The 15077-nt window shown below is 47.7% G+C and overlaps 1 protein-coding gene across 2 annotated transcripts in view; it reads right to left on the bottom strand.

The window, feature by feature from the left end:
• Nucleotides 1-10397: 10397 nt before the first annotated feature.
• Eif4e2 (eukaryotic translation initiation factor 4E family member 2) overlaps nucleotides 10398-15077 on the bottom strand; it is a 28260-nt gene continuing 23580 nt past the window's right edge. For both annotated transcript variants that reach the window (XM_051190723.1, XM_051190724.1), the window contains one exon: nucleotides 10398-12820. Coding sequence is in view for 1 of the 2 variants with exons in the window: in XM_051190724.1 (XP_051046681.1) it covers nucleotides 12781-12820 (40 nt within the window). In the remaining variant the exon portion in view is untranslated. The remainder of the gene's footprint in view (nucleotides 12821-15077) is intronic.

The raw sequence follows: 15077 nt of genomic DNA, 5'->3' as shown, positions 1-15077 counted from the left end.
GGCAGATGGAAAAGAGCCCAGCAAGACAACTGGAATGTTTGTATAGAGCTCACACCAAGAGAGTGCTAAAGTTTAGATGGTGTGTGCTGAGAGATGTACCTGGAAGCAGATGTAAGGTGGGGGTATATGAGATTCTGGCAATGTCCTTCCTTCCTTCCATCTGTCCTTCCTTCCTTCCTTCTGTCCTTCCTTCCTTCCTTTTTTCCTTTCTTTCTCTTCCCTCCTTCCCTTCCTCTCTCCCTCCTTTCCTATTTTTCCCCTGAGACAGGGTTTCTCTATGTAGCTCTGGCTATCATCACCTCCTGGCCCTTTCTTCCTTTTTAAAGTTTTATTATGTACCCTCAAACTTGTGATCCTGCTGCCTCAGCCTTCTGAGGGCTGAGATTACAGGTGTTTAGGATCCATGTTTTTAACAGTGGTAAAGTTGCTATCTAAACCATCTGATTCTCTAGCCATTGTGGCTCAGGCCTATAATCCCAGCACGTGGGAGTCGGAAACCGGAGGATCAGGAGTTCAAGATTATTCTGGGATACATAGGGCACTTGAAGCTGGTCTAGGTTCCAAAAGAAGTACTTTAGAAACCAACAAGCCATTGCCTCTTCCCCAGCCCCTGGCAACTGATTTTCCCTACGGTCTCTAGGAATTTGGCTCATTGAAGTTGCTCACACAGATAGACTCCAGCGGCAGCACCTGTCCTTTGAGTGTCTAGCTGGTTTCTCTGAGCTGAGGTCATCATGGTTGTCCCTGCTGAAGCCTGGGTCAGGGTTCCTTTAAGGTTGGTGATAATGCCACCGTGCATGCAGACCATGTTTTGTTGGTCTGGGCATCTATCTGCCCACAGAGTGTCTTTCTCCTGCCAGCTGCTAAGAAGGTAGTTTACCATAGAGTGCTCTGTGTACACACACACACACACACACACACACACACACACACACACACACACACAGGAGTTAAGCCACAACAATTGCCTGGAACAATGCTGTGCCTCAACAGAAGTTTATTAAAAGAAAATGATTATGCTATTAAAAGAAATTGTGTCATTCAGTAAAGCGTTGCTTCAAAGCTTTGAGGACATACAGATTATCAGAGAATGCAGCCCCCTCCCCATACCCCAGCCTCTTTTCAGAGGAAAAAAAAATCTGCTTCCTGCCTCACAGCACTACCCAGGGCCAAATCTAGACAAACAGAACTGGGCATGGACAGACAGGCACAGGCAAGCTGCAGCAGGAACCACCATCTGTTTAAATACAAAGCCTCAGCCTGTAGTGGCCCGTGGCTGTGGCTACATGAGACTATCTCAGACACACACAAACTAAGAAGCAGCCGCAAGGACTGAAGAAGGTGTACTGTGGTGAATACATGTGATGCCAGCCTTGGCCTGGGTGCACATCTGTTCAAAGCTGCACACAGTGTTGCATCGGTTTCATGTGTAACAATACCACTGCACACACATCCGGCTCTGCCTGTAGGTGGGGTGGAGTGGAGACTGGGCCCTTGGGATAGGGATCAGCGCTTCCGTTAGACTGCAGGAAGCGAATCGGCTGTAGCTCTTACTGAACCACATGGAGTTAATTGCTTATTTTGAATAATTAAGACAACAAAGAAGGGAATAGAGCTGGCTGATCAGTTAAGAGTGCTTGCTGCTCTTGCAGAGGCCATGAGTTTGGCTCCCATCACCCATGTTAGGCAGCTCACAACTACCTGTAAGTCCAGCTCTGAATCCAATGTCTCTGGCATCTATGCTCTCTCTCTCTCTCTCTCTCTCTCTCTCTCTCTCTGTGTGTGTGTGTGTGTGTGTGTGTGTGTGTGTGTGTATGAGAGAGGGGGTCAGGGGAGAACCCAGCTGGACCACAGGGCAGGGCTTCCATGAAGGAAGAAGTCAGGGTCAACCACTGCATAGCAAGTGGACCTGAGCAGACATAGAGACCCTTGAGCCTCCCACCCTTCTGTAGAATTAGAGTCAGGGCAGACACACTTCTCTTCGCCACTGGTGTGCATGTCCGACTTGGTTCCTTCCAATCCCTGAGCAGCAGCTTCCCGTTGGGTGGGCATACCACAGCTAGTTGGTTTCTTGTTCATGGTGAGCATGGGAGCCGTTTTTAGTTTGGTCTCTGACTAGTGAGCTGCTGTGAGAATTGATGTACAAACTTTGTGTGGACACAGACGCCGCTCTGTCAGTTACTGCCAGTAAGACAGCAAGTGTTTTCAATATTATGCTTCAGTTTTAAGACCCCACTTGCCTGTGTATGACACATTCAGAGGTTTGTAGCTATTCAAAGAGCAGGCGTCTGGGCTCACGGGCTCATCACGCTTGTCTAGTGGTGGTGGGGATCAGACCTAAGGCTTTAATGTGAGGCAAGTGGTCTGAGCCCCGCCCCAGCTGTTTGTTTTGTTTTAAAATACAGACTGCTTCACAAATTCTTGTGTTATCCTAGCCCAGGATATACTATTCTCTGCATTTTTCCAATTTTAGTATATTTGCTGCCAAGGAAGACACTGCTTTTTCTGAGAGGAGCTTGCTGTGTAACCAAAGCTGGCCTCAAACTCTCCTTCACAAACTTGGGCTTTCTCCTTATGGCTCTGCTTGTCTGTCTGTCTATGATATAGTCTCTAGAACACAGGCCAGCCTTGAATTCACTATAGCTTAGGATGACCTTGAATTTCTGATACTCCTGTCTCTGCCTCCAGAGAGCTAGGGTTACAGGTATGTCGTCCACGGCCAGTTTATGTGGCGCCGGGGAATCAAAGCCAGGCCTTTGTTCATAGCAGGCAAGTACTCTACCAACAGAAGCCACAGCCCCAGCTTCATTGTGGTTTTAAGTAGCATTTCTCCAGAGGCCAGTGATGCTGGTTGGTGCTTCAAGTCTTAGTTAATCCTGCACATATCTTCTCTGGTACCATGTTTGTCTGAGTTGGGGTTCATTTCTGGTTGCGTGGTTTCCTATGGAGCTGTAAAAGTTCCTTATATATATCCTGCACACAAATCCTTTGGCAGGCATGTTTTGAAGGCATTTGCTCTTAGCCTGTAGCTTCCCTTTAGATTTATTCTTAGTGACTTCTGAGGCGTGTGCTTGTTTTCATGTCAATAAAAAGCTCAAAGAGAGTGAAGCTAGCTAGGTTCTCAGGTGTCCTGAGCCCAGCTGACTGTGGGTTTCTCAGAATCTTCAATAGAACAAAGCTGGGATGATGTAGAGGTTATGTTGTCACTACCAGCTGGTGTCACTGTGCCCACATCCTGATAGGAAACTTACCAGCAGGCTGGCATCAGGCCAGACCCATTGGCTCTCTTCTGGAAGGGGATGCTGGGGTGGGGAGCCAGCACTAATTTGGGAGAATATAGCACCCAGGAGGTCTCAGACAGGCTGCTGTCCATGCTGGCTTCCATGAAGAACAACCAGAAAGGAGGACTCCATAGGCCATGCAGGCTCTTGCCTACCCTGGCTCGAATGTGAGCAAAGGTTTCCTGTTGGCAGTGCTTCAGTGGCTAGAACAGTCTTTGCCTAAGGGGATGTCAGCCTTAGCCCCGAGGTTGGGAGGAAACTGCTCTACCTGAGGGGGGCATGCTGAGGGAGTTGTGTCCACTGGTGAGTAGTCCACCCTTCACCAAGTTCTCTGCCTGCCTTCAGGGCCTACACCTGGGACTGAGCTTCAATCATAACTCCTTGTTCTTTAGGCAGCTGGAGCCCTCTTGCTCTGAAGAGCTTATTACAAAGATAGCTTGGGTAAGGTGTGGGGTGTACTACCCCCTCTCAAGATCCAGGGGGACCAGAGTGTTGAGCTGTGGTCTTCCTCAAGCTTAGAAAAGATTTATAAGGCCAGAAGAGGGTGGGTGTCAGATCCCCCAGAACTGCATTACAGATGTACGTAAGCTGATATGTGGATGCTGGGAACTATACCTATGTCTGCTATAAGAGCATCAAATGCCATCTCTCCAGCCTTAACATTGTTCTTTTGGTGGGGGGACTTCAAGACAGGGTTTGTCTTTATAGCCCTGGCTGTCCTGGAACTCACTCTGCATACCAGGCTGGCCTCTATCTCCCAAGTGCTGGGATTAAAGGTGTGGGCCACCACCACCCAGCTTGACATTGTTCTTTCCTGAGGTCCCTGAACACCTAACAGGTAGGAGCAGGTCCCCAGATGGCTGGTGCCTTTCCTCTCATTGGAGTTGGAGCATCTCTGCTCATTGTGTCTGGCTGAGACTTAACAGTGGGACCCTGCAAGCAGCTGGTGATTCCTCAGGAAAAAGACATTTTAGGGGACTTGGCCCACCTACTCCCTGGCCCCTTGATGGTCTCTGGTTGCACACACAGACTCTTTCTAGAATGGATATGTATGAAAAATAATTCATTTAATTTAAAAACAGAAAATCACACAAGAGTATAAAGAAAACAATTTATATCTAGAGATAAAATCACTACATGGAGCACTGTACTCAGTTTACAACTCCAGTCTTGGCTCGAGGTAAAGAAGAAAAAGAAGCCAAGGCTGTCCAGGACCTCACTCTGTAGCCTTGGCTGTCCTGCAACTCTGCTTGCTAAGTGCTGGGATTAGAGATGAGCACCATCATGCCCGGCTGTATACATAATGCATATAAGTATAATGAGGATGTAGCTCGTTGGTAGACTGCCTAACACTGCAAACTAATCATGATGCTGCCTGTGATTCTAACTCTAGGGGAGTAGAAGTAGAAGGATCAGAAATTCAAGATAGTCTTTGGCCACATAGTGAGTTTGGGGCTGGATCCTGTTTCAAAAATAAAACTCTGCAAACGATGCCCCTCCCCCCAAGCCTTTTAAGTCCCAATTCTGAGCCTCTGAGAACTCCCCTTAGCATTCAACAACCTGTCCTGGCCAATGGGAGATGGCCTTCTCTACCTCAGTCCCACTCTTGCCATTTCTGTGAGGCTTGAGAGGGGTAGTCAGTGTTTTGGGTCCTAGTCTCTTTTTCCACAGAGTTGGGTGGATGACGTGTGTGCCACACCACAGTGACCATGCTGAGTACCAAAGATGTATGTCCTCAGTTCTGCATGAATTCCTTTCTCTGAGAAGCAAACCTGGGTGCTTTGCCCGCCCACCTGCAGAGGCACCCACAGATGTTTTGAGGCAGCTGAGTCATGGCATCACTGAAGACTTGCAGGAAGACACCTATGTGTTATGTTGGGCCCGTTGAAAATGACTGTGGGCCCCAGGGCCCCACCCACAGATGAGAGTGTTTCCATCTTGGGAGTGATAAGCAGGGTTCACATCAAGGGAAATACAAGGCCTAGAGATGGAGGGGTAGAGGAAAGTGAAAGAGGAAAGAAGCTCAAGACTTCCTCTGGTTCTGAGTGTCACACCTGTCCTTCTACTAGGGAAAAGTCTCTGATGGCCTCAATTCAGCTTGGATTCCTGATCCCCATACAGTGTCTACCACTGTACGGGTACTGAAAAAGAACAAAAACAAAAACAAAAAACAAGGAGAAAAGTCAAGAACAGTTGAAGCGAAAATTTGTGCTGGGGTGGGCTTATAATTCCAGCCCTTGGGAAACTGAGGCAAGGATTTTGAGTTTGAGACCAGCCCACACTACTCAGTCTCAAAAAAAGTATATTTCACATAATCTTAGCTCCCTTCATCACTTGTGTTTACAGAAGCTGATGGTTTAGCTTAGTGGAAGAGCAAATATTTTAGCCTTCCGTTTGGTGCCAAATAAAAAACAAACCAGAATATATTTGCCGAATGTGCACTTATAATTTAAAAATAGGTGGGAAGTGGCAGTGCTGGACACATGCTGACTAAGTGCTTTCCCACATCAGGGCTCCACACAGCTGCCTGTAACCTCAGCTCCAGGGCACCCAATGCCCTCTCTGGCTTCCTCAGGCACCGGAACACACAGAGACACACAAGTAAAAATAAATCTTTAAAAAGTAGATAATCCCGCCGGGCAGTGATGGCACACACCTTTAATCCCAGCGTTTTGGAGGTAGAGACGGGCAGCTCTCTGTGAGTTCCAGGTCAGCCAGGGCTGTTACACAGAGAAACCCTGCCTCGAGAAATAAAAACAAACAGAAAGATAATCTCTGATTTTTAACAGAAGAGCTCAGTCATGTTTATGTAGTAAAAGTCCAAGCAATGCAGTGTCCACGTGCTGGCATCGTGATAATGAGATGTGTGGATGCGTGAGTCGTTGTCATTGTGCACCCTGCCTTTTCCCCAGTTACCCTGCAGTTCCAAATACACAAAATCAAACAAACAAACAAACCAACCAACTCCGGGGTGCTGGAGTGTCATTTGTAATAAATCACTTGCCAAGCACGAATGAAGCTCTAGGTTTGCCTCCTACCACCCGTCTCCCCCCCCAAAGATTAAACTAATAGTTTTTTTAAAAATTAATAGTCAAAAATACCATTCTAGAGTGGTGGCACACACCTGCCATCTCAACACTTGGGAGGTGGAATGAGAATGACTGGGAGTTCAAGGTCATCTTCTACCAGTTAGTGAGTTAGATCAAAAGAAAGGAGACTTGGAGCGGAAGGACCGAGGTGTGTGTGTGGGGGGGGGGGGGGGGCAGAAGGAAGAGGAGAAAGTTTCCAAAAGGGCCTGCCTCTGTGAAAATGGAGCGACCTGGCGCTTCCTTGCTTTGAAGTCCAGGGTCAGTGCGGATGCAGGCGCAGCCTTTGCCCAGCGCTGTACCCATACCAGCCTTGTCCCCCCATTTCCCTAGGCGACCCGGCCTCGACTGCAGAGGATTAAGGTAAGGAAGCCGCCTCATTCCTGGACAGCTAAGATCCATCGCAGATTTCACTAGGCCTGGAAGATCGCAAGAGGTTGCACGAGTCTCGCAGGCTTTCCAGACTGTTCATTTTCAGATTCTCTCTAGAAGACCAGCCTGAGCAGACACAGACTTTTAAGATTGCAGACCGGCTGCGCTGGGGGAATTGGGATCTCGGAGCGCCCCCTAGTGGAGAAATCTGGGCATGATCGCGGGCACGGTGGGGAAGGGACTGAAACCAACCTGGACCAAGGAGGGTAGAGGTAGACTTTTAACAAAGGCCAAGAGCATCGGGTGCACTTTGCTTTTTATGCCCCGGGAACGACTCACATCAAAGGTGAAGGCGACGCCCTCCGCGCCACAGTTCCTGGCCTGAAGAGAAACTGCGGAGAGCAGCTACTGAGCGATCTGTTCCCGCAGCCAGTGCGCTTCTTGCAGGCGGTGCAGGTGTACCTGTCACATCACAGGAGGACAGGGAGGGCTTTCTGGAGGAGGCCACATTGGAATCAGCATGGGGGCCTGGTGTGGTAAGTTTTAACAAGGTCAAACTGCAGGGCTGGTCCACTGTCACTAGCCACAGCTCACTGCATGTGTGAAGAGTATATGCAAGCATAGAGGTCAGGACAACTTTTGGTGGGGAGCGACGACAAGAGGGATTCTAGTTTCAATTTCCACTAAGGAATGTGAGTTGGAGATACATTTAAAATGGAAATTTGGAAAATTCTAGTATCTTTTCCCTTGTTAAACCTATTTATAGTGCTTGCTCTTCAGACTAAAGGTCATTCTCCACTTCCTCCTATGTCAAGAAATTTTTATTGGATATCAAACATTGTGAAATTGATGGTTTTGGCTGGTGGACTATCCTGTGTGCTTAAAGAGCATCAGAGCTTTTATGGCAAGCAGACCCTTCACCTGGAAATTGCTCTGGTCTTTTGAAGACTTGTTTTCAAGCCTTTCAGGATGGATCAGAAGTAGCCTTTCCTTCCTGGCTAATGGCACCTCACTTTCAAGGTGTGGCCCAGGAGCTGTCCTCCACCACTGTGCACTTGAGACAAGTCAGACTTGGCCACCTGGAACTTGAGTAGTTCTCTGCTCTTGTGAATGTCCACAGAGGAAAGAGAACTAAACCCAAAAGTTGTCCTGACCTCTATATTCGCATACTCTTGCACTCACAAACACATGCACAATAGACAAGGCATTTAAATGTAACATTTATCCATTAGTAAGTAAAACAAAAAACAAAACAAAAACATCCCTCTGAATGAGTAAGAGCATGGACTGTTAAAAAAAGCATTCTACTTTTCTATATGCTTTCTGCCAAGGGGCACTTTACGGTTTACAGAAAAAACAGAGGGAAATGCAGTTCTCGGAGCTGACATCATGACGTTGTAATGGCATTCGAGGAACCACATCTTTTTATGCTTAGTACTTTTCTCTTTATTGATGAATCATATCTCATTATGTGGATCTATCGTTTATCTAACTTGGGAATTTTGTTTTGCTCCAGGACAGTCTTGCTATGTGGCCAAAGCTTTCCTTGTATCTGTGGCCCTCCTGTCTCAGTCTTCAGAGTCCTGGGATTATAGGCATGTGCCACTATGCCGTTTTTTAAAATAAGAAATAAAAGAGCTACAGTTTAACATGGTGGCTCATGCCTGGAATCACAGCCCTTGGGAGGCTGAAACAGATAAGAGTCAAGGTCAGCCTGGGTTACATTGCAAGACCCTGTCTCAAATTAAAAAACAAAACAAAAAACAAAAAACCAAAGTCTAGTAGGCTGTTTAGAGAAGGGAGACAAACCTTGTGTGTGTGTGTGTGTGTGTGGCGGGGGTGGGGGTTGGGGAGGTGGAGTGCTGGTTCTGGGCAGTCTGGTGAGCAGCGAAGCTTGCAGAAAGGGCAGTCCTGCCTGTGGGCAGCCAGAGCAGGCAGTGAATGTGAGCCCTAGGTCTACGCTGTCTGGGAGGATGATGGGGGTGTGACAGGTGCTGGTGCTCCTGAGATCTGAGGCTGTTTCCTGTTGTCCAGTGCCTTTGAGACTTCCTGCTGGTGCCTTTCAGACTTCCTGCTGGGCTTACAAGAGGCACACATCACCCCTTTCTACCTCTTCCTGGCTGAGGCAGTTAGGAAAAGCTGGCCAGAGAACTAGAAACTTAGTATATTCTTAGCCGAACTGGCAGGCTGATTGGTTGTTGGAACTCAATTTACCAGCTGATGCCATCTGTCTGATACTACTGTACTTACAAGGTGGCAAGTCCATTTTTTAAAAAAATATTTACACATACAGTGTTCTGCCTGCAACTGTACGACTGCAGACCAGAAGAGGGCACCAGATCTCATTGCAGATGGCTGTGAGCCACCATGTGGTTGCTGGGAATTGAACTCAGGACCTTTGGAAGGTCAGGCAGTGCTCTTAATTGCTGAGCCATCTCTAGCCCCCAGCAAGTCCATTCAATAACTCTCAAATACAATAGCTGGGTGAAGCTTCAGAAGCTATCTGGTCAGAGGGGTGGTGGTGGCACACACCTTTAATCCCAGTACTAGGGAAGCAGAGGCAGGTGAACTCTTGAGTTCAAGGCCAGCCTGGTTTACAGAGTGAGTTCCAGGCCAGCCAGGGCTACAGAGAAACCCTGCCTTCAATTTCCCCACCCACAAAAACCATCTGACCTACCCTTACAATTGCTACTCAGGACCCTAGCAAATCCCATAGGTGATCTGTTTGCTGCTGTTCCTCCCAGGCCCTGCCAGCCTCTTCATTTTGACAGCTCAAATGCTCCAGAAGGTTTACTGAAACCTAAAGGCCTCCTCCCTGTAGGGGGCTTTCCTACAACACTTTTCCACTAGCAGCTGCATAGGCATTTATAACCTTTGCTCTAGCCCCTCCTCCAGGCCTCAGAAACACTTAAATCTTTTGTAGCACTGAATAGCCCTGTGCAGTTCAGCTGAAACTGCTGCCCTACAGAAAATGCAACCAAGTTTCCCTGCTTCCACCCCATTTCTATGGGGCTAGTGTTGGATCCTATCATCTCCTAGGTTTTTTGAATTTCTTTCTTTCTTCACTCAAGTATTCCATACCCTCAGTTGAGGATTAACCATAAGCATTCTTTGGATGTTAAATATGTAAATCGAGGCTGGACACACCTTTAATCCCAGCACTAAAGAACCAGAGGCATGAGGTTCATGGTAAATTCAGGTCAGCCCGTTCAATAAGGTGAGACCCTGCCCAACAAAACAGTAACAAATATGTAAAAATGAATTATGGCGACCTGAGGGCTGGAGATATGGCTCAGCTGAAGAATACTTGACTAGCATGCATGAAGCCCTGGCCTCAATCCGCAGCATGCATAAACTGACCAGGAAATGATGGCACATGCCTGTAACTCCCAGCATTTGGAAGATAGAGACAGGAGACTCAAAAGTTCAGAGCCAACCTCTACCGAGTTTGAGGACAGCCTAGGCTACATGGAACTGTCTCTCAAACAACAACAAAAAGCAATCCAGACTATTTTCACACTCAATCGGTGTCAGTGTTGTCTGCATCCTCTGCACCATCACACAAAGTTCTGGAATACGCTGCAAATGGAGACCAGGGTAGAGCTACCCCACCCACCCACAGTCCCCACTTCCCTCGTATGAACAAGTCCACACCCACTCCTGCTGACCCTTTCCATTTATTACTGCAGTAGATACTCCTCTCAAAGTGCAACACCACGTCACTGTCGCAGCCCCTGCTCCTTCCCCTCCAGCAAGTACTTGGAAATTCATTCTTGGAGCACTGACAAGCTTTTCTCTGGATGAAAAAGTATTGCCACTGCCAGTGTCACAGGGAAAACACACACACACACACACAAACAAAAGGACAAAGAGAAAGGCTCTCTTCAGAGAGGAGTGGGGCCATGAAGGCAGAAGGAGAACAGCCAGAACATGACTCTCCCTTCCCTAGCAGCAACCTATCCTGCTGGGTCATACTGGCTCCGGAGACCTCTACCTGGTTTGAGAACCGATGATACCATAATCATAACCATGTGGTATCTCAGCATATAGAGGCCCATGGAGTCAAAATAAATGGAGAGACTTCCCCAGCTAGTTTGCAAAGAATGGGTGGCATGGGTAAACCGATCAATCAGTTTCCCTTTCTAGCTGTTAGGCAGAGCACCTGAAGAACACTGGGGGAAGATGCTACCTGACGGCGAGAACCCCTCACTAAGGGGAGCAGGGTTGGCACACTTTGGATAGGAGGGGAAAAACCCAACTGTCAAATACTATAATGACCAAGAGGATGGGAAAAGATAAGCAGCTCTAGAAAACATAGGAGATTCAAATGTTTGAACAAATGAGATTGAAAAATAAAGGCAAAACAGAACATCTAACCACTAGGCCTAACACAGGCCTCACTCATAAACACACTACACATGTACGTGCGAACACAAACACACACACACACACACACACACACACACACACACACACACACACAAAAGAAAGATGCCCAAAGGAAGGCATGTCCAAATGTCTGCTCTTTGGGATTTTTGAGGTGACCTGAGCCCCCTGCATTAGCCGAGCCTCCAGAGGCAGCCTTTGCCTCCTTGGCAGCCAATGATGCTCTGGTTTTGCCTGAGCCCTTCACAACCACCCCAGAAGGCATTCTTCAGATTCCTGTCATTTCAATCGCTGCTGGATATCCTTCTCAGATGGCTTCACCCACAGCAGAAAGACCTCCCCTCTCCAGCCAAGCACTCTGCTCTTTCAAGAAAAGGTGTCCCCAGACAGCAGCGACTCAGGGAGCTTAAAAGCTGGAAAGCTGGAAGAGAGTAGGATGGACACAAGGAGACACTGTTACATTCCCAATTCCTGAGACCCATGGCTGAGAACCTGGAAGCTTCAGGGATATGCTTTAAAGAGAGGCCTTAATTTAAGGTACTGCCATCTTGGCTCACAAGAGCCCAGTAGAAGCTGCTGTAGCTGTCCATTTCTTCCTTGATTTTGGGTGCTCTTTTGAACTCTCTGGCTTCACCCAGCTTCTCTGATGAGGACATGCCTGCAAGAGACTTCTGGGCATCAGGGATCTGGACAATTTGTTTACATTCAGGCAACGAGGACCAAAAGTCTTTTCCAATCACAGCAGACACAGCCAGCAAATGAAACCATCCATTTCTTCAGATGTCCATTTCATCTGAAGAATCTACACAGAGTGTTAATGTAGCACTAACCAACTGTCACTTCCTCCTCCATGAGGGACATTCAAGCCCCACAGACCATGCTCAGCACACAAGTCCCGCTCCTATGGGAGGCTCGTTTCAGTCACTGCCCTCAACTCCAGCCCCACACGTGGGATCTGCACTGTAACCTAGCTTCTGATTGAACTGCATTCTTCTCCAGCTTCTCTTACAGGGTAGATACCTTAGGTTTCACCAGCAAAACCACTGCTGCCTGGGATCACCATTTAAGTGCCACAGTGCCTAGGAAGGAGAGTCCCACTGGAGGGAACTGGAGGTGTAAGGCGCAAAGGACACAGGATCCTAGGCTTCTGTCATCACATCCTAACACAGGTTCAGAGTGGTGGGCTTGGGGGAGAGGAACACACAATAACTTAACAGTAGAGCTAGAAGAGGCATTTGGTTCTCTTCAACTCTAAGCAGAGGCTGCTCCTGGATGTGCAAGCATTCATAATACTGATAACGCTCAGCTCGGACCCAGCACAGGGCACATACATGTGGTCGGTAATCAAGTCCTTTGCACAGCAGGGTGCCAAGTGGCATGTGGATAGCACACAGCAAGAAAACAGCTGTACTCTTGTACAGAACCCCATTCAAAATTGTTTGTCTATTACAAAGTCACATCCCCATTTGTCTTCGTTATAAAGTCAGCAGTGCTGGAAGGTGTCTAGCAGAGTCGTCTTCCAGGGACGAGTGCAGAAGGGGAGTGCATGGCCCAGGTACACCCCTTCAGTGAGCAGACAGAAGGACTGCCTGAGCCTCGCATCCATGTCAGACAAACACACAAACAGAAAAGGATTATTGCCAGCTTGTGCACTTTCACAATGTGATTTTTGTATTTCGAAAGCTTGAATTGTCCCTGAAAGAGAAAATGAGAGAAAATAAGAGTATTCAATATGTGGGTCAATGTGGGTCATCTAGATACAAACACACACACACACACACACACACACACACACACGCACGCACGCACGCACGCACGCGCTCGCGGGGGGGGGGGTCAGGGGAGGGAAAGGACTTAACCAGCTCTCTATACCCAGCCCTTCCATGCCAGTCTAACACCAAATGGCAGCCTGTCTTCCAAGTCCTCACAAAATCTTCTAGGCTGTTGGCTTGGAAAATCAATGCATGCCGGTGAAATATTTATGCATGCACATTCTCACAATGGGACACTGCAGCTTTAAAGAGAAAAGGAGAGAAGCTTTCAGCTACTATGGAAACATATCCAAGATCAACAACAGCTACCTTGTATTCATTTGCCTGGATATAATACTTTTAGAAACTCCGAAACACAGGAAGTCACCTAAGGTAGGACAACAACGACCCAATGGCAAGTGGGCAGGTAAAACCTGGAGGCGGAAGACACAACCAGACCATGCAATAAACAAATCCAACCCCACCCACCGCAGCCCAGTTTAACACAGAACTGCCTCTCCACTAGATGAACCCTGCTACCAGCAGAAAAGCTTTTCCTGAAAGACAGACATGGGATGTGGTTCCAGTGTCTTCCGTGCTTTCCAGCAGGCACAGGCAGCCCTGACCATCTCATATTAGAAACTCAGCCACAGTTCAACAGCTCATATCACCTGAATCTCAAAATCCCATGCATTTCCCTGGCAGGGACTTTAAGGTCCAATGAGCTGCTGCCCTAACCCAGGGCTTTGGGTTTAAATGTACCAGAAACTCTGAAGTCAATTCCTCTTCCATTTTAAAGGGTCACTGTAGCGCTGTGGCCTTAACTGATCTTTTTTTAACACTGCTACATTTAACTGGGCTATGACAACGGGTTCAGAGTAAATAAACAATGAGGGGGAGTATGCTCAGGCAGCCACATGGCAGTTCCCTACTGCGACAGGCTACTGGAAGCAAGCTGACTGTGACCAAGAGCCCTATAACTGAGTACCAACTGTTCTGTATGCCAGGAGATGGGTCAACTACCCTAGGGGAACTGGGAAGAAACTTGGACATGATTTCCAAAGTCCACTGGCCATTCTTTAACTGACACATATGACTCTGGCTCACTTATCAACTGTTTTCACTTAAGGAGCTGAACACAAGGCTAACTGACAACCATCTTTTTAAATAGTACACAAAATGATAGATTCCTCTGAGTTGTCACAAGAGGCCAGCAAAAGATGCTAAGGAATATTCCTAGTACCACAAAGGAAAGTTGGAGGAAGAGATGTTCAAGGGTTCTTTCTGCTCTTAGCTGGTGTGTGATGTCACTAAGTCTGCTCAAGTGACCACAGGAAGTTTACTCTGTCCATCTCAACACCACCTCTGTGCCCAGAGAAGGCTGGGCAGCAACAAGCCTGCTCTTGTGAGAAGGACGAAGGACGAACAGAGGAGCAGGGCAGCAGGAACTTCCAGCTGAGGAAGAGAAGCAGGAGTCTGTCTCCTGGATAAGGAGGTGGGTAGCTGAGTCTCTGGATCCAGCACAGCCACAGGGTCAGGAAGAGGAACTCAAGTAAATACTGGCCAGTGCTGGGGGCTGGGGCTGGGCCAGAAGTGGCCTTCACTCTGTGCAGGTCCCCTGCAGAGCTCTGCTCCACTTCCCTTCACAATCAGGCATTAATTCTAGTTACTTCCCATCAGGAGCCTCTTTCTAGTAAGAAAACCTGAGCAGTCCGACCAATGCAAAAGGCCCATTTGCAAACAGGAAAACAAAGAGCAATGAAGGGAGGTGGCAGGATCTGCCAAGACAGGCTGAATTCAGCAGACAGACAGTGGCAAGGACCTATGGCTGTAGACCAGTCGTTCTAAGAGCAGAATGATTAGAACATTTAATGCAAAATTTAGTCTGAGACATGTTTTCCCCTAGACTAAGAATTACATTTAGCCAGGTCCTAGCTACAGACAGAGAAGTTAAGTGGCAAGGGAATAAAGACAGTAGACAGGAAGTGGCAGAGGCTGTCAGTGGCTTCTCCTGCCCTTGTCCTTTTCTTTATCTTTGTTTGCTGTGGGTACAGGATCTCTCTGTGTGATCCTTGCTAAACTAAACTTGCTATATAGACTTGGCTGGCCTTAAACTTGTGATTCTCCTGCCTCAGTCCTTGAATGCCATCACACCTCTGTGCTTCTGTTCTTTTAAAACAAACCACTACCACCAAAAAAAG

This window comes from Phodopus roborovskii, unplaced genomic scaffold, assembly GCF_943737965.1.
Source record: "Phodopus roborovskii unplaced genomic scaffold, PHOROB, whole genome shotgun sequence".
Lineage (NCBI taxonomy): Eukaryota > Metazoa > Chordata > Mammalia > Rodentia > Cricetidae > Phodopus > Phodopus roborovskii.
The sequence above is the reverse complement of the archived record's forward strand: the minus strand, read 5'-3'. Positions and strand labels throughout refer to the sequence as shown.